This window comes from Pan troglodytes, chromosome 6, assembly GCF_028858775.2.
Source record: "Pan troglodytes isolate AG18354 chromosome 6, NHGRI_mPanTro3-v2.0_pri, whole genome shotgun sequence".
NCBI lineage: Eukaryota > Metazoa > Chordata > Mammalia > Primates > Hominidae > Pan > Pan troglodytes.
Window position 1 is genome coordinate 163,984,308 of NC_072404.2, and position 19,709 is coordinate 164,004,016.

A 19,709-nucleotide genomic window follows, 5' to 3' on the forward strand; every position below is an offset into this window, starting at 1 on the left:
CTTTAGCATTTTATTACAAAAGCTGCTGCGTCAGAGTTAGCAATGGAACTATGTTTCAGCTCATGTTTTACAAGCCCTATGAATTTTACACCATAATGTACATTATCACAATAAAATGCTACCTAAAATTGTTTTAAATAATAAGTTCTCAATTAACAAAAACTCAAAGTCAGACTTAGATTACAGGACACTGACTTTTTTAAGGATAAGAACTATAAGCTTCATTCCTTTTGTTTTTTTGAGACAGGGTCTGGCTGTCACCCAAGCTAGAGTGCAATGGCACAATCTCAGCTCACTACAACCTCCGCCTCCCTCAAGCCATCCTTCCACCTCAGCCTCCTGAGTAGCTTGGGACTACAGACATGCGCCACACCCAGCTAATTTTTGTTTTGAGGACACAGCGTTTTGCCATATTGCCCAGGTGGATCTCCAATTCCCAGACTCAAGTAATCCATCTGCCTCAGCCTCCCAAAGTGCTGGGATTACAGGCATGAGCCACAATGCCCAGCCCATCTTTTAAATATTTTTAATCCTAGGTATGGTTACTGCTGAACACTTTTCCTTTGGAGAGTATAGGAAAAGAGTAATACTGCACAGGCCTTAAAAAAACTACATTAATCAATTTTTAAAAATTACTTCAAGTGTTATTTTGATAGCTTTTTAGAATTTATACTGTCTTGATTCACCTTGACAATAAAATTATCTATGCTTTTTTACTTCAAATAAGTTATTATCAAATAAGCAGAAGATATCTTATTTACATACCATAAAATTCTGCTGTAGGGGAGACCAAGAATACATTATGGGTACTGAAGCAACTGCATTCAGAGTCTTTAATGGGATGACTTGTGTTGGAAAATCCAAGTCACTGGTCACCGAACACTAAAACAGAAAAAATAAAATTGACTCTTAAGAATAAAAGGACAACCTTAAGCTGTAGCCATCATATTGTAAAGAGATGCTGCCTACCTAAATATTTAATTTTGAAAAAAAAGTCCTTACCTAGGACAGTAAAGTGGTCATATAAACCAAATAGGATTCTCTCTTTTCTTTTACTTAGGGTGCAAAAATGCTTCAAATTTTCCAAATTTTCAAAACCTCCAACCCTTCCCATACTTACCAATATCAGTAAGAATCAAAAACTGTACTTATATGAGATTCAGCGATCTGATTAACTGCTCCATGCTTTTCCTATACATTTATTTCCTAGCTCATCCTTCATTTCTCTTACATTCCAACCACACAGAATAGTAACATGTATACCAAATAAGCCACTTAAATCTTACTTAATAAGAAAACTTGTTAGGTTAATCTTCCTTATCTTTATCTTCCTTTTTAAAAATCTAAGTGTCAATTGCTGATATTATCAGATGATACATAAATATTAAGGGTAATGGGTTTGTGTTTCAATCACAACAAAGTAAATTCAAATCTATTCTGCAAAACTGTAATCTCTGAATTAATAATATTAGCTGATTACTAAGTACTTTCTATGTGCTAGGCTATTTTAAACACATTACATGTCTTCTATTTAATCCTCATTACAACACTGTAAGATGGGTACTACTCTTAGCCCCCATTTTACAGGTGAGAAAACTATAGAAAAGAAAGGATAAGTAGCTTGCCCAAAGTTGCGCATGGTTCTCGGGCTAGAATGTAAACTCCAAAAGCCTGACTCTGGAGCCCCTGCTCTTCCCGCTCCTTATATTGCCATGATACCATATTGCTAAAATGTGTCAGTGCACATAGTCCCTTGAAACACCATATTTCATACAATCTATGATGACAGCGATTTCAAGGTACATCATTATCTTCTGTATCACTAAGAAAAAATGCTGCCAACTAAACAAAGGTATAATCCATTCTTATCACAGTGATTCTAAGATGCATGTTGGTTTCCAATGTTAAAATGTGAAAAATTTTGCATCTTTGATTCTCTGAAATATGGTATAACTCTGTGCCCAAATAACCACAGCACTTTCCACCCTGTCTACGAATCCGAGATTCCTTAAAGAGTACTACTGCCCAGGTGTAAGTCCTCCAGAGCCTTCTCAAAAATATCCTAGACATACATTCATAATCCACAATCAATGAAAATAGAGCAAAAAAGAAGTGTAGTAAAATGAAACCGAAAAATCATATATATATATATATATACACACACATACATATTAAATGTTTAAATTTTTTATTTAAAATGTCTTAAAAATAGCAGAACTAGGTGTGGTGAAATTCAGAGTAGAAATCTGGCATATGGGCCACACCTGACCCTCAGCATTGGGTTGCATCAGGCCAGTGGGATAATCTCTCAATCATCACAGTCACTGCAGCACAAAAATAATTCCTTCCTTAGTGGAAGTAAAGGTTTAAGGATGGAGTAGTTAGGAAGAACTGTGACAGTGATTCATCTATTAATTTGCTTTCCAAAAAGGCAAAGATAAAGGTAATAATACTAATAAGGCTCTTAACTCGAGTAAACAAGAAGGTGTGAACAGTTTACTAACACTCCAGAGCCCACAATCTTTCCCCTTCCTGCTATTTGGCCTCTGATACAATCCTCCATCCATCCATCCAATAATCCAATAAAAACAGCAGTTAACATTTATTGAGCACGTACTATGTTGCAGGCACTGTGCTAAGTGCTTATATATATTATCTTAATTATTCCTCATTACAACCTTATGGTGTAGTTTTAGCATCAAAACTTCACAAATGAGGACACTGAGGTTCAGAGAAGTTATACAATTTGTCTAGTCAGAAAGGTAGCAAATTACAAAACCAGGATTAAAACCTGGATTTAAAGTCTGACTGCAACACCCGTGAGCTTAATTAATTACTGCACTGTAGTTCTTGCCCTTGCAATGCTCATGGGGTAAAATAACAATTACAGCCATGCAGTATTTACTATATAAAACAGAGACATGGCTGGGCACAGTGGCTCAAGCGTATAATCTCAGCACTTTGGCAGGCCAAGACGGGCAGATCGCTTGAGCCCAGAAGTTCAAGACCAGCCTGGGCAACATGGGGAAACCCTGTCTCTACTAAAAACACACAAAAAATTAGCCCAGCAAGGTAGCACGTGCCTGTAGTCCCAGCTACTTGAGGGGCTGAGGTGGGAGGATCACTTGAGCCTGGGTGACAAAGGCTGCAGTAAGTCGTGATCAGCACCACTGCACTCCAGCCTGGGTGACAACGGGAGACCCCGCCTCAAAAAAAAAAAAAAAAAGAAAAGAAAAAAGAAAATAGAGACATAATGTAATAGGAGCATCTCCTCCAACAACAACTTATTAATACTACCAAGTCTTCTTTCCTTCTTTCTACTTAACTGGGTAAATTTGGGAGTGGAGGTGCTTATAATTACTGAATATACTGAATATAATCACTGATACTGATAGTATCAAAAACTATCCAGTGACAAAGTACAAAACAATTTTCATTTCTTAAAAAAAAAAAAAATTCCGATTTTTTTTTACATTTGGCAGGAATAAATTAATTCTGCGGCTTCTGAAGGAAGAAGTGCTTTTAAAGCTTAATGGGGAGTGGGCTGCCTCTCCGACTCTGACTTATTCACCTGCTTTAACACCTAACTCCAAAGTCGCACATAAGGGTTAGAGAATGAGTTTTCAACTATGACAAAGAAGGAGCATTGGCTTTGCTTCATCTATGGTTGCTCTAGTGATACAGCAAATACTCTGCAAATTCTGAATGAAGTCAGCTGATTTTTCCCATTAACAGAAAGAACTTATGGAAGCACAGAAAATATTAAGGCACAGGCTGCAGCACTACGTACTACTTCCAGTCCCATACCTCTGTCATACCCCAGTATCCCATCGCCTCAGTTCTGAGTCATGCGAGAGTCACTAAGAGACAAGAAATAAGCTCTCTGAGGGCAAAAGCAGCTGAGCCAAGTGTGGCTTCACCTCTGTCTTGAAACGATACTCAGCACAGTGTCTCAAAAAAACAGTAGGCACTCAAAAAATGTTTCTGGAATGAACAGACTACACTTGATGATTTTCTCTAATGGAGACTTCAATTTCTGTTTCAAGCTAAGAGAGCACCTATTTAGAAAACTGATGGTCTACCCCCACCTCATTGTATTTCTAGTATCTAGAAACCTATCCCATTCTTTACTATTAACCGTAACTAACAACCATATTCCTTTCATTTATGAAATATTCAAATGCAAAAGCATTTGTTGGTGAAAACAAACGTGGGATTCTTATTTATTGACTTACAGAAAAATTACTCAAAAATCCCAGTTACTTACCAGCAACTTATTTTTCTTTGAAAATGTATCATCCTTGACAGTTTACATAATTAAGTCTCATGTCACTCAGAGTAGTGAAAAGAGTTTTTACCTCATGGGTCTCCACATTTCACCTGGTCAGAGCCATGTGTCCTGGACTCAGGAACTTACTAGGAGACCTTTATCAACAAATTAGATTCTCTAATTCCAGTTCCAACTTGAGGATCACACAAGGAAGTTAGAGATGATTCATCATCAATGGTTTAAAAAAAAGGGGGATGGGGGGGACTAGATTCATTACCAAGGATGCTACATTTTCAGAGAAACACAGCTTACTGGTAAGTAACCAGGTTCCTCTGAGGATGGATAGACTTACATCAACCAGCTGGTACAATAGGCGACTGTGTGGCTGGACCACTGGGAGCTGGAGAGGGAAGTCAAGCCAAAAATAGTAGTTGTAGGAGTACACAACCAAACTGAGACTCTTGGCAGAAGGCTGGTTCCAAGTAAAAACTGTGTTATGGAAAATCGTAGAGGGAAGAGCAGGTGAATGGCCTGCAGGGAAGGGAAAGAAATTAACACACCCTACTATGTGCCAAGCACTGTGCTAGAGACTTTACCAAAGTTAGCTTTTTTGAAATTTCACAACTACCCTGTGAGGTAGGTATGACTCCCCATTTTACAGTGGACATCCCAAAGACAACAGCCATGGCCGTCCTGCCTCTGCATAATCTTTAACATGAGAAAGGCTAAGTCCAACTTCCATATAGTAGGGGAAAACATACAATCAATTAGCCAAGTAAAAAATATTCTCAGATACTGGTTGGTCCATTTATTTCATGCCAGAGACACAGTAAACTGTTGACATTGTCTAACATCCTGTAGCCTTTCCATGTGACAACAGCGAGGAAGGTGCAGGAAGGTCGGCACTCCAGGAAAGGAAGAGTCAGAAGAAAGCATCAGCTGTCACCAAGTCTAGAGAAAAGCTGGGGGTGATTTCTGAAACTACCCTATATTCTGCAGGACTTGAGGAAAGAAAAGATAACACGCCCAAGTTTTAAATTAGCCCTTCTGGTGAAAATGACCGTGTATATAATTTAAGTTCAGGCTACTTTTATGCAAAGTAAGTACTGAAGAAAAACTGCAATGAGATAAATAGCAAATTTGGATAAAGTAAAGAGAAGCTCAGTAATGGAAGTGAATTCATTATCAGGTTGAGAAGGCAAAATAGGAGAAGGGAGATTGAAGACGACACTTGAAAAGAAATGAGTCGCTCCAACAGGAGAGAGGCAGAAATAGAAACGGAAGAAAAAACCCTGTTACGATATTGACACAGATGTATTTAATGAAAGCAACTAATCAAGTGTTGGAGTTAAGAAATGAAAAAGAGTAATTCATATCAGATTGTAAGTTATTTCAGTTTGTGTTGTTCAGTATTTGTTACAGACCAATTCCACATTGGGTGAAGAACCTCTACCCTACAACACAAGGGTATTTGCTTCTCAGTTCACTTTTATCCTGTAATTAACGGTTTCTACATTCCAAGGGGCGGGGAATGATAACACAGCATTTAACATAGGACATTTGGAATACAGTATCAGGAAGTTTAGACTCCTTTTTTTTTTTTTTTTTGAGACAGGGTCTAGCTCTTGTTGCCAAGGTTAGAGTGTAGTGGTGCAATCATGGCTCACTGCAGCCTCAAACTCCTGGGCTCAAATGATTATCTCACCTCAGCCTCCCGAGTAGCTGGGACTACAAGTACGTGTCACCACATCTGGCTAATTTTTTTATTTTTTATTGAGATGGGATCTCACTATGTTGCTCAGGCTGGGAGGAAATTTAGATCCTTAAAGCTCTTCCTCGCATCCTACCTTCAGAAGCCGGGCCCTGAATGAAAGGAATCACAAACATGCAAACCTACTTAATCCTAGGTTAAAATCCTGAAGGGCTGTTAAGGTAAATCATTCCCTCATCTGCAGCTTTGCGGAAAAACTCCAGTTTTGCTAAGTACCGGAGATCAGAAACAGAATAATCATCACAGGTAGTAAGCACTCAAAAAAGTACATGAAGCAGGTAACAAGAGTGATGTTCATCCACCACATGTAAACTCAAATTTCTAATTCAATAACAGTCCTGTGAGTAGAAAAAAGAACAATTTCTGTCATTGGGGGAAAAAACAACTAAAATGGAACAGAGAGTATTATATAAATCTATAGTTTATATAGGCTGTGGCAGTAAAATTGTTTTGAAGCCTTGCTTAAATCAGTGGATCTGGGTTTAATACTACAAAGTAGTAGAGGTTCAAGTGAGTGGGCAAGACCAGGCGCAGTGGCTCAGGCCTGTAATCCCAGCACTTTGGGAGGCCAAGGTGGGCCGATCACTTGAGGTCAGGAGTTCAAGACCAGCCTGGTCAACATGGTGAAACCCTGTCTTTACTAAAATACAAAAATTAGCCAGGTGTGGTGGTGCATGCCTGTAGTCCCAGCTGCTCTGGAGGCCGAGGCACAAGAATAGCTTGAACCCAGGAGGCAGAGGTTGAGGTGAGACAAGATGACGCCACTGCACTCCAGCATGGGTAATAGAGCAAAACTCTGTCAAATAAGGAAGGAAGGAAGGAAGGAAGGAAGGAAGGAAGGAAGGTGAGTGAGCAAGATGGTACAGGCTGTGGTTTCTGAAGGGAAACACTTCAGGTCTTGCTCGAGTGGTAGAACTGCCCAGGGAACCACCAACCAAGAAGGCTGATTCTGCTGATCTTCGAAAACAAGTTTACAACTGCTCCTCACTATTCATTAATTACTCAGTAAATAGTGTTGAAACAACCAGGAAACTAAAAAGAACAAAATTAAAAACCAAATCCCCTACCCATTCTTTACACCAAAGGAAATTCCTGATGGGTTAAATGATATTAGAATATAAAAATGAAAACAGAGAAGTAAAGGAAAGATAGGTAGATAATTTATAATCTTGAAGTGAAGAAAGACTTTTGGAACCTTTAAGAAAGACAAAAATTAAAAGAAAAAGAACTGTATAACCAAGATATACCAGAAATAACATCAAAATGGGGGGGGGGGGGGAGAATCTGCAAAACATATGACAAAAAAAACTATTTTTTTTTGTTTTTTGTTTTTTTGAGATTGAGTCTTGTGATCTCGGCTCACTGAAACCTCTGCCTCCTGGGTTCAAGGCATTCTCCTGCCTCAGCCTCCCAAGTAGCTGGGACTACAGGCGCACACCACCATGCCCAGCTAATTTTTTTGTATTTTTAGTAAAGATGGGCTTTCACCATGTTGGTCAGGGTGGTCTAGAATTCCTGATCTCAAAAGGTCTGCCCACCTTGGCCTCCCAAAGTGCTGGGATTACAGGCGTGAGCCACTGCACCCAGCCAAAACTAGTATTTGTAATATACAAAAAGTCCTTATGAATCATAAGAAAAGCCCAACCTAATTGCACAAGATCCAACACTGTAACAGCCAATTCACAAATATAAACAAACAGTAACTGACATTTAACTTCACTGAATAATTAAGACACGGTATAACCAATTCTAACAATGTTTTACCTATTGGACTGAAGATTAAGATTGATAATATTGTGTTGAGAATATAGGTAAACAGACATTCCATAAACAGCTGGTGGGGGTGTAATGTAAAACTTTTGAGGGTGCATTTGGTAATATCTGCTAAATTTTTAAACATGCGTATCATCTTGATCTAATAATTCTATTTGTAGGAACTTCTACAGAATTACTCAAAAGATGCAAGGATGTATATAAAGTTCAGTACAGCACTGATTGCAAAAGTAAAAATTAAAAATCTAAATGTCCATCAAGAATGGGGCAATAAATTATGGTATATCCATAATGTCAAACACTACATATTTTTTAAAAGAATGAAAATCTGGACAGAGGTTGTAAAGTGATGGCCCAAAATGGAAAGGATGTGTATCTGGCCAATAATTTTTAAAAATAAAATATTATTAACCTCCTAGTATATATAGAAAATGAAATCTGAAAGAATAAAAGCCAGAGCAGTTGGACTACAGGGACTTTTGCTTTCTGTTTTACCTATTTCTGTGTTATCTAAATTTTTACAATAATCATTTTACAATGATCTGTTCAGTGGAGAGAAAAAGATAAAACTTTTAAACTAGTTTCATTAGCCCAACAGGTAGTCACATTAGCTAGTATAAAACTGCCTTGTTGGGTAGCTTATGAAATCTGCCCAGCCTTTCCAAAATGTTACTCAAGTGATATTCTTTTATAAAATCTGCTAAGAGAAGGTAAGACAGAATCCTAAGGAGTAAATTTAAGTCAATCCCTATTATAAAGCTAAATTATGGCAAAAGTCCTCGGTCTAATGCAATTTTCTTGTTTCTTCAGAGAATAAAACAATTTCTAACGTTCCAGATTAACCAAGCACTTTTGTTTGTCTGGATTTGTTGTTTTATTTTTAAATAGTTGTCAGAACTCGGTTTTGCATTTGGGGAAGATACATGATCTTTATAACAGTAATTTATAAAACACAAACTATATATACAATATTCTAGGAGAAAAACTACAAATGAAAAGCAACTTCTCCTAGTTTTATTAGTTGCCTAAATTTGACTTTTTAAAATTCACCTTTTAAACTGAAGATATATAATCAAATTTAAAATATAAACATAATGACATGTATTTAATATATGATGCTATATGAACTCAAATATCACAAATGACTTTTTTTTTAAGCTAACCCTTTGGAAAAGCATAAAATGCTTATATTAGTTTCTGCTCAAAAGGAAAAAAAAATCCTTATATGATCATTTAAGAAATGTTACATCTATTTCAGCCTAAATAAAGCCAGAAAGAAAGCAAAGGCTGCATGGATTTACAAGTTATACAGGTGGGAACGACTGACAGTTAACCTAACAAGACTCAACTCTCCAAGTAAATACCAATAATAGTTAAAAGAGGCAAGGAGCTACAGAAAGCAACTCAGAGACCACTTCCTTGAGGCAATAAGAATGAGTGTATATGTTCAGACTAAGAGTAAGACAGACACTTGAAGAGCCATCCACTTAATTCAAAGACATGAGAAAAGTGACCAGCTTTCTGCCATATTTGCTCAAAAGGTTCATGAGAATCTAAACCTATAGGGCCTATAATCCTGCAATGTATAAAGAAACCATGTTACTACACTCAAAGAATGTATCTGAGTAAAGTACACTAAATTATACATGAAATACACTAGGATATTATTTTTTCTTTGTAAACAGTGACTAAATTTTCATTTACAATTAACTGAAGGAACTTCATTACTAAATCAATAAAAAATGCAATCGAGTGTTTACATGTAACAGGTATTTTTCTTCTCCTTCAACAAAAATGTTAAGTCCAAACTGCCAACATACAAAATAATTTACACATTATTTTGATAGAAGCTTCTCCCCCCCAAAAAATCTGCTAATATCAAATGCTAAGCAATGAACTTAAAATCATTTCAAATATTACTACAAAGAGCAAATCTGTAAATATTTAAAAGTCCAACAGTTTTTAAATTCTTCATATGAGGACCATGATCCCCTTCTGATGCTGCTTCTATTAGACATTCTGAAGCCCCAAGAATATACACCATATTCTCTCTTTTCATTAGTAAACAAGATACAAAACTCTTACAAGAACATTATATTCTCCTGGGAATCTAGAAATGTATATTGGCAAGATGGATTAAATTACTAAACTAATCATACCATTTGCCCAGAAGACAGGCATTATCTAAGCAAACCTCTCTTTCAGTCATAACACATACAGTAGAAAACATTTTGATATGAAGTCAGTGAAGGAGAAGTGTCTTGTGATTATCAGCAAGAAATGGGCAGATGTACGAAAAAGAAATACATTAATGAGAACCTCAAGAGTAACTCTTAAACCAGTTTCTTCATTAAAAATGGAAAAAGAGACACAATGAAGAATACAACTACCAATTTGAAGACCTACAGAACATAGTTATTACTGGTTGACAAGACAAAGTTATGAAAGTCACCTAGTAACAATTTCTTGACTAACAGTGACATCTTATGGGAATAAAATGTACATCCCTTGACCTATATGTATTGATTAATGACAGTGTGAAGCTGGATGCTTCTTTAAAAGATTAACTTAAGAATAAAAGAAATAAACGTAAAACAGATATAGTCACTGTCTTCAAAAAGTCAGAAGTGTTTTTTAAAAGTAAACACATTCTGTATTAAAATTCTATGAACAATAATGCTTAGGTTCTATAATCTCAAAAACAAAAAAAAAAGAGTTGCCCTAAAGTATCTTAAAAACACATTAAGGGACGGGTATGGTGACTCACACCTGTAATCCCAGTACTTTGGGAGGCCAAGGCAGATGGATTGCTTGAGCCCAGGAGTTCAAGACCAGCCTGGAAAACATGGTATGACCCTGTCTCTACAAAATAATACAAAAAAATTAGCCCGATGTGCTCGGTGGCTCACACTTGTAATCCCGGCACTTTGGGAGGCCAAGGTGGGTGGATCACCTGAGGTCAGGAGTTCAAGACCAGCCTGACCAAAATGATGAAACCCCATCTCTACTAAAAATACAAAAACTAGCCGGGCATGGTGGCATATGCCTGTAATCCCAGCTACTCAGGAGGCTGAGGCAGGATAATCGCTTGAACCTGGGAGGCAGAGGTTGCAGTGAGCCGAGACTGTACCACTGCACTCCAGCCTGGGCAACAAGAACGAAACTCCGTCTCAAAAAAAAAAAAAAATTAGCCCGATGTGGTGGCGTGTGACTGTAGTCCTAGCTACTCAGGAGGCTGAGGTGAGAGGATCGCCTGAGCCCGGGAGATCAAGGCTGCTGTGATTGTACCACTGCACTCCAGCCTAGGCAACAGAGCAAGACCCTGTCACAAAAACAAAACAAAACCACACACAGTAAGAAAACCACATACTAGAGATGTGGTCTTTGGGTTCAAATGCAGAGCTCCCTGACCTGAAGTCAGCATCTAAAGCACTCACTTCAGTAAACTTTTGTCAGACATTCTTTACCAAAATAACTTGGAGAAAATCAGTCATTTTCAAACTGAGTATATCCACTTCTACAACTACAAATGGGAGTATAAGTTTAAGACCTGACGAACTAAAAATTGTCATTGATTTGTCATGCTGCAGAGGATTTAAATTGAAGACACCAGCACTTACATATAATTAGCTTATAAAAGCAAGCAGTTAATTAAAACAATGCTATAATGGCACTTCAAATGTTGAATGCTATAGACTTTACGTGTTTGAATCAATACTGCAGTCTGAAATTCTGCCAAGCCTACCACTAGGAAAGTCTTTGCCAAACAAGAATCACTTTTATTTTCTCCTCCCTACCTGACCTACTTCAGACTAGAATCTTTCAAATATATAAAAGAAATAATATGTAGATGGAAATGCTTAAACGAAAGAAAAAATAAACAGGGATATATTCTCATCTGAAAAGTCAGGAGGTTGGACCATGAGACCACTACAGTCCTTTTTAGCCCTAAAGCTTTACGATTTATTGTGACAACACCAAGAAGCTTATCACAAACGATATAAACTCTCGCTTCTAAAAGTCAGTGGTGATGGTTTAAAAAGGGGGAAGGGGAAATAATAGATGGATCATCTGAAGCAGGATCAGCTACCAACACCAGCAACAAAAAAATGACTGACCTTAATCAGGTCAGAGTTCTATGCAACAAAAACTGAATTCCTAAGGCTGGGGATTATTTTCCTCCTTTTCCCCCATATTCTGTGAAAATGTTTATTCTCAATCTGCGTGTGTGTGTGGTACTGTGGAAGTACTAACTTTAGAAAACAATTTTGTTTTATTAAAATGCTGATTTCTTCTCACAATTTTTCACATAAACTCACGAACATTAGGTATCTTTATATTCAACGACTTGTCTCCATTTGACAAAATTAAAAGAAAATTTCAATTAGTAAATATCCACTTGAACAAACAATACTCTTAAATTTAATGCCAAATATACTATCAGCAATTCAAGTTGTATGTCAATAATGTACTTCACTAATACTTCATGTGTCTGAGCAAAGTGTGCTCTTCTGGGCCCACATCAGATCATTAGAGCAGGCAAACTGACTAAATGCTTCTAAGGCTCAGTTTCCTTGCCTGGATTAAAAAAAAAAAAAGTGTAATACTCCTTCCTTATCATGAAGATTAAAAGAGGTAATGTGTACAAAGTACCTAGCACAGTGACACAATTCATTATTGCTGTTGACTTTTATTATAAACCTAAGTTAGGCTTTTGGTAGCATTCTGAGATTCATAATGGGTGGCAAAAATAAGTTTTCCATGTGAATCTACCTAATTTCTCCAAATTTCTAAGATTTATTCCTCCAGAGAGAAAATGAGGTTTTTCTTTCAATTCAACATTTCTAAAAGGTCACCAGATAAAAACTTTCAAAGCAATTACTTAAAAGCCCCATCCTTATTCCCTTTAAGAACGTTCTGATGGGCATCAAAAAGAATCCCTTTCCCCCATGCCACTGACCTCTAACATCTAGGCTCTGGCCTGTACCAGATGAGGAGGAAAGTGTCAGTGTATAATCAATATTTATACAATTATAAGTCAGAGCTTTACAGAGGTGTCACCTAACAAAACGCATAAATGACTAAGAATCATTCCAAGTGTCACCATCAAGACCACCAGAATATCACTAAAATCTGCATTAGGATTATGTCTGTTGCTACTGGGATATCACTGACAAGTCTTTGAAGCTCATATGTCACACAATCTCCAGAAGGCCTCATACAATAGCAAATTGTTGCTTGTTACAATAATGTTATATTAAAAATGGCTACTCGTTGAAAAATTATCTTAAAACAAATTCCATTGTTTAGGTGCTTCCCATATTTAGACATTCAGATAAACAATCTACTACATAGTGTAATTTTAATTCCAACTCACTCTTTCCCCTTTTGCTTCAACTCCCCTTTAAATATCCTATGCCATGTCTTTCTGTACAACACAGGCACTTAAAAACAGAAATGCCTAAGCTATTTAGACTTTTGCCATTTTCTTCTCATCTTGCTGCAATCATGTTTTAACGGGATATTTAATTATAGATTCTACCATAGATTTACTGCCTTTCTTTGAAAATAGGAAACTCTTGGAGTAATTAAGAGCTAGCTCGTTCAGAAAGTACTATAGAAAAAGAAATTCCAATCTCTCAACACGAAATTTAAAAATTCTTATAGAGAGGCTTAGCCTTTGAACAAAATATATAATAAAAAGCTTTCTTGTCCATGAATATTAAAACATTTCTTACCACATGGCTAATTCAAATTGGGGTTACAACAGTGAGTCAGAAAACCTTGCTCTAAATAGTGATCTGATGAGGACATTAAAGAGTATTTGATTTAAAAGCTTTTTTTTTTAAATCAACATTCTTATAAAATCTAGGCATCTACCTAGTTCAAAGTATATTCCAAACACTTAGAACTCTGTTATAGGAATAGCTAATAGTGTGATCTACAGCAGCCATTAACAGTTGCACATTAAAAAGAAATAGCAATAAAAAGATGGACACCCTGAGGTCAATGATTTCCTCCCAATAAGCAAACAAATGTTCCAATAGCATAAACCAAAAGGTGATGATAATTACTACAACATGTTATGTTAACCAACCTCCCTAGTCCCGCGCAATGAGCTCACAGAAGTCAGGATGTGCACAGGCTGTATCCTTCGCTGTTTCCATTCTTGGTTTAAGATTTCCGTTCTTTCCAAAATTTTCTGACGATTGGAACTAAACATACTCTTAAAAAAAAAATGAAGGAGAGGAAAGGAGAAATTGTTCATTGTTAGAAAATGTATAACACCTGTAAAGCAGGTTAAAAATCTAGTGTATCCTCAAAAATATCAAGAACATTTTCTTAGGTGCATATAGATTTTACACTATAGTTTCCCACATTCAAATAATACAAAAACACCACATCTGTTATTTTATTGCAAGTGGTTAGAGAACAGGAGACGATTGCCATCCTTTCTTTGTTGACTGTGTGTGTGTGTATTTTTTTTTTTAATCACAATGACTTTAGAAACAAAATCATGAAATGCATCCCTTTATATTTAGGGATGCATTTCTGCAGCTGCATATGCAAATAAAAGTATACTAAACAAAGACTGATTAATGTGCATGGTATAATGTTAAGACAGATCAAGAACCTAAGCTTCCAAGTATTCACTCATCTTATTGTAAATACAAACTTGGCTAGAATTATTTTAAATAAAAACTTATTGAACTTAGGAGGGGAAAAAAAACCTATCCTTAATTGTATATTCATTTTCACAAAAGATAAAATTATACCTTTACTTCATCAGCTCGTCTGAACCTCTTGAGCTGTCTCAGTCGCATGTACTCTGATTTTACACGCTTCCGCCAACAAACTGGTCCCTTCTCAGATTTCTTCCCAGTCTGGCCCATGATTATTCTAAAAGCAATGGTTTCATATTAAAATCACTAATCTAACCAGCCTGAATATGATCACCTGTGTTTTAATCCGCAGCAAACTAACAATCAGTGAGGAAATGACACATATTACACTGTTGGCATTTACAGAAAGGTGCTCATTTGTGCTGCATGGTTAAATCCTTAAAACATTTCATTGAAAGTTTAAGTTAAACTTAAAATACACTTTTATTTACAAAAATTCTACACTAAATTGCAGCCATATTATAGGAACATGATCCCATTACAGGAATTAGGTATACTATACTATATCACAACCTAGTTTTTAACTCTATGAGATCCACATTTGTGGAGGGAAGAAAATATAAAGACAGATCCTGTTTTTCATCATTAAATTAGCTGTTACAGTAGCAAGGCATAATGGAATAATATAACTGAAAAAGGTAAATCCAAGAAGAAGTAAAATTTACAAACAGTACTAAAAGTAGAAAACATATAGTTCACCATATAATAAAATGTACAAAGGTACTCTCTCCCCACACACTTAACCATGCACCTCTCCTTAAACACTGTGATAAAGTCTGTATTTTTGCCTCTTGTGCCACCTTTATTAACATGAGGGGTTTCTGCTATCAAGCGAAAAGAGGAATGCAGGAAATGCAAAGTAAATTCTTCTGCCTTATCTTTAGTTGCAGGCTCTCAGAACCAATTATGTTTAAATGCGGGGACAGCTTATAGTTCACCAGATGTCTAATTCATACTGCAGAGTCCTCACCTTAAGTCTAAACAAGCGTCTTTTCCTAGAACATTTTCTCCTAAAGTATTAAAATCATCCTGTACCTTCAAATTATTAGCAGGACATTCTCTGTCAGGCTATGCAAAGCTTTACAGGCCACACTAACAATTTGTGCTTTATCTTAAGAACAATGAGAAGCCACTTTTAGTGTTTTAAGTAAAAGGGTGTGCGGTGAGGGAGTGAAAGAATAACTGCAACCACGTTAGATGATGCTGCAGCACAGCATCCCGACAAGGGGTGACAGAGGCTTCTACACCACACTGGCAATGACAGGGAAAAGTACGTGAATTCAAGAGTTGCTTAGGCCAAAATTCCACCAAATGATGATTTAAATATGGAAAGTGAAGAAGAAGGTGACTTTCTGGCTTGAGCAAATAAATGAGTAGGGCAGGCTTCATCTATTTGTTTACATAAAAACTTCATGCACAGAGAAAACTGCCTAAGAAGAAGATTTAGAGTAAGAGTCCTGAGGCCAATGGGTAACTTTCTACAGAAATACTCAACCACCAACAGATGACAGAGAAGGCAGATGGCTGTTTACTCAGAGCTGTAACAAAGGGGCGAAGAAATTCATTTTCTCAAGCATGTAATAAATATTATGACCCAAGCAGTGTATACGAACTTGAATAAAATGAATATACAAATATTATTAAATCCTTGCCCCTATGGAGCTGATAGTCTACCTAAGACAAAGGGAAAAATATAGTATGAGATAGACAGACATACTTCAGTATCCCTGGGGAACTGGTTCCAAGACACCCCTCGGATACCAAAATCCACAGATGCTCAGAAGTCCGTGATATAAAGTGGTGTAATATTTGCATATCACCTATGCATAGCCTCCCATATACTTTTTTTTTTACCTGGCTTCCTGGGATATAAGAGACTCCCATATACTTTAAATCACCTCTAGATTACTTATAATCCCTAATACAATGTAAATGCCATGTAAATAGTTGTTATACTGTATTGTTTAGAAAATAATGACAAGCAAAACAGTACAGACATGTTCAGTACAGATGCAACCATCTTTTTTTTTTCTGAATATTTTTTATCTGCAGCTGGTTAAATCCACGAATTCAGGATCCATGGATTTGGAACTCACGGATATGGAAGGCTGACTGTTTATACAAAAGCACTTTGGGAGAAAGAAAAGAATATTAGGAACTGCAGAAGGATGGCAGGAAAGGTAACAAGGAACTCAATCTTAAAAGCTGAGCTGGATTTCAAAAGGCAAAGAAAGAACCTAAAGAAATCTTAGGTCTGAGCAAGAGAAAGCTGGACAGGGGGCAACTAAAGTCTGGCTGGCAGACATTTAACAAGAATGGACCTGGAGAGTGAAAGTCACAAATTAAAAGGACTAAGGACCTGAAGGGAACGAAGAGATAAGAATGGGCAGGAATTTGAGTGTATTTGACATAAAGAAGGCTGATGAAATCACCAAGATAGAACTATTCCAAGTGAAAAGTTTCCAAGCGTGGCCTTGCCTGCGAGTTGCTAACGTGGAATAAAGCTGACAGTCACTCGGATTAAGAAGGCTAAACTCAAGATGACCCCAGCTTTGAGGTAAAGCAGAAAATGGTGTTAGGAAGGCAGTGAGGTAGGACCAAAGGACATCAAAGATGAGAAGAAACTGGAGCATTATTATTTTTTAAATAATTTCATGACAATAGTTTTCTTCCTATCTGCTAGTTAGTTAACAGATGAACTCAACTAATTCTATGCAAATTACTTAAGACCACTTAGCGCTTCCAAGGCCTAGGAACTAGAAAGAAAAGGAATCAGATAAAAAGGAATGATCTGTAGCCTCATTCGCTCATAGGCTAATCACCTCTAGTCCATCTGCTGCCTAGACAAATTTCTCCTTGGAGGTAGCACCCCTGTGCAATAAGGCCTAGGGTAGTAACGTGTTTAGTTTTCACTGATGGATAATGTGGGTGTTATTACAATTTCTTTTTTTTTTGAGATGGAGTCTCACTCTGTCCCCCAAGCTGGAGTGCGGTGGTGCAATCTCCGCTCACTGCAAGCTCTGCCTCCCGGGTTCACGCCATTCTCCTGCCTCAGCCTCCCAAGTAGGTGGGACTACCGGTGCCCGCCACCACGCCAGGCTAATTTTTTGTATTTTTAGTAGAGACAGGGTTTCACCGTGTTAGCCAGGATGGTCTCAATCTCCTGACCTTGTGATCCACCTGCCTCAGCCTCCCAAAGTGCTGGGATTACAGGTGTGAGCCACTGCGCCTGGCCTACAATTTATTTTTTAAGATACATATTTTATGTCTTGATGAAGACATTAGTTAGCATTTTATGTTTTAGTACTAGAACTGTCCTTGTCTAATATTCTGGAAGACTTTCCATGCTGTTTCTACCATTAATAACATACCTAATAAAGTATATCATGACAAATCTACAGCGTCCAGGTAGTTCTTTGAAAGTGTAAGACTAAATAGGTAGACCTGTGAAAGAATATTAAAATTTAAAGTACCAATTAAAAGGATGTTTTACACAAAACAAACTCCCACCATCATAGCATTTATAACATATTAAAATCACATTTTCATGTATTTCACTCTATTCCCACTGTAAGTGCTTCAATAGCAAGAACCACTTTTACTCATTTGTAAAATCCCAGAGCCTGTGTGTGCCTGATAATTGTACAGTAGTCCCCGCTTATCTCCCAAGACCGCCCCCCGCCAACCCCACAGCGGATGCCTAAAGCTGCAGATAGTACTAAACTCTAAATATACCATGTTTTTTCCCATACGTACATACCCATGAAGTTTAATTTATAAATAAGGCACAGTAAGAGATTGACAGCAATAACTAATGGTAAAATGAACAATTATAACAATATATTGTTACAAAAGTTACGTAGCTAGAGTCTTCTCTCTCTCAAAATATCGTAACATTTTCAGACTGCAGTTTGACTGAGTAACTAAAACCTTAGAAGGTGAAATTGTAGATTGGGGGTGGGGCGGCTATAGACTTAAAAACAAGCAAACAAACAGGTCTATTAACCCACATGAATAACGAGTAGCTTGTATCTTATCAGCATATCATTTGTAAAGCTTAGCTATAGGTATGAAAAGGAAGGGTGGCCTATCCATGCTTGAGCCAAAAAATGAGGTAAAGTGCACCCTATTATCAAGAAACCCCCCGCAAAAGGAGATAAATCGCAGGGTCAGTTAGGACCATGTGGTTCAGTTGTCCCTACTACCAGTTAGAGATCTTGAGCCTAAAACTCAGTTTCTGGAATTTCTTTTTTAAAAGGAAGCTGATATTGCCTTAAAGACCTTATCCATAAAACCTACCTCAAAGTCTGGCAACAAAAACGAAATATACATGCAAACACACTTGGTTCTGTGCCTGGCATATAGTGAGCCTTTAGATGTTAGCTCCCCTGACCTCCTTCCCCCACAACAAACGACAGGCTCAAATCAGGCCTCTGACTCCATTTTCAGTGATCTTTTCACAACACCACAGCCAAGTAAGCATAGTATTAAAACACAGATTCAAGGCCACGTACAGTGGTTCAAGCCTGTAAACCCAGCATTTTGGGAGGCCAAGGTTGGAGGACTGAGCCCAGGAGTTCAAGACCAGCCTAGGCAACATAGTGAGACTCCCATCTCAAATCAATAAATAAGCAAGCAAGCAAGCCAGGTGTAGTGGTGCACACCTGTGGTCCCAACTACTCAGGAAGCTGAGGTGGGAGGATCTCTTGAGCCTGTGAGGTGGAGACTGCAGTGAACTGTCTTCACACCACTGCACTCCAGCCTAGGTGACAGAGCGAGACCCTGTCTCAAAAAAAGTAAAATAATAAAATACAGCTCTAAATATTCATATATTGGCAGACGCCTTTATTTAAACGACTTCTACTGAATGGACACTGTGTAAATACATATGGTTTTTAAATTTTTCAAAGATTTGTTTAGTTTCATAGGTGAAATCCCACTAGTATGAACTTTATCCAGAATACAAAAGCAGCTTTTCCTGTTCAAAACAGATTATACCTCTATTCATTAAAACAAAAGTCTACCTGTATACAGTGAAACCAAAACAATGGCTCTTTAATACAAAAGCCAAACCAGAATATGGCAGGAGCCCATCAAAGCTTTAGCAGAATGTAGTGACACCTCACAGATTTACATTTATATAGGTTAACTAAAATTAAGGGCAATTACAGTGTTCACAATCTATTTTGTGAATCAAACCAAACTCAGAAAT

At 37.2% G+C, this 19,709-nt stretch overlaps 1 protein-coding gene across 44 annotated transcripts in view; it reads right to left on the reverse strand.

Moving 5' to 3' along the window:
- Window positions 1-19,709, reverse strand: part of EZH2 (enhancer of zeste 2 polycomb repressive complex 2 subunit) — a 76,630-nt gene that overhangs the window by 24,519 nt on the left and 32,402 nt on the right. For 6 of the 44 annotated variants that reach the window (XR_010159047.1, XR_008536544.2, XR_010159038.1 and 3 more), the window contains 3 exons: window positions 14,591-14,714; window positions 13,939-14,040; window positions 766-882 (listed from right to left, as the gene is read on the reverse strand). Coding sequence is in view for 30 of the 44 variants with exons in the window: in XM_054656335.2 (XP_054512310.1) it covers window positions 766-882; window positions 13,939-14,040; window positions 14,591-14,707 (336 nt within the window). In the remaining 14 variants the exon portion in view is untranslated. Of the gene's footprint in view, window positions 1-765; window positions 883-4,622; window positions 4,802-13,911; window positions 14,041-14,590; window positions 14,715-17,868; window positions 17,942-19,709 lie in introns of those variants that run through there. The other 38 variants (XR_010159039.1, XR_010159037.1, XM_016945402.4 and 35 more) reach the window with 11 other exon arrangements.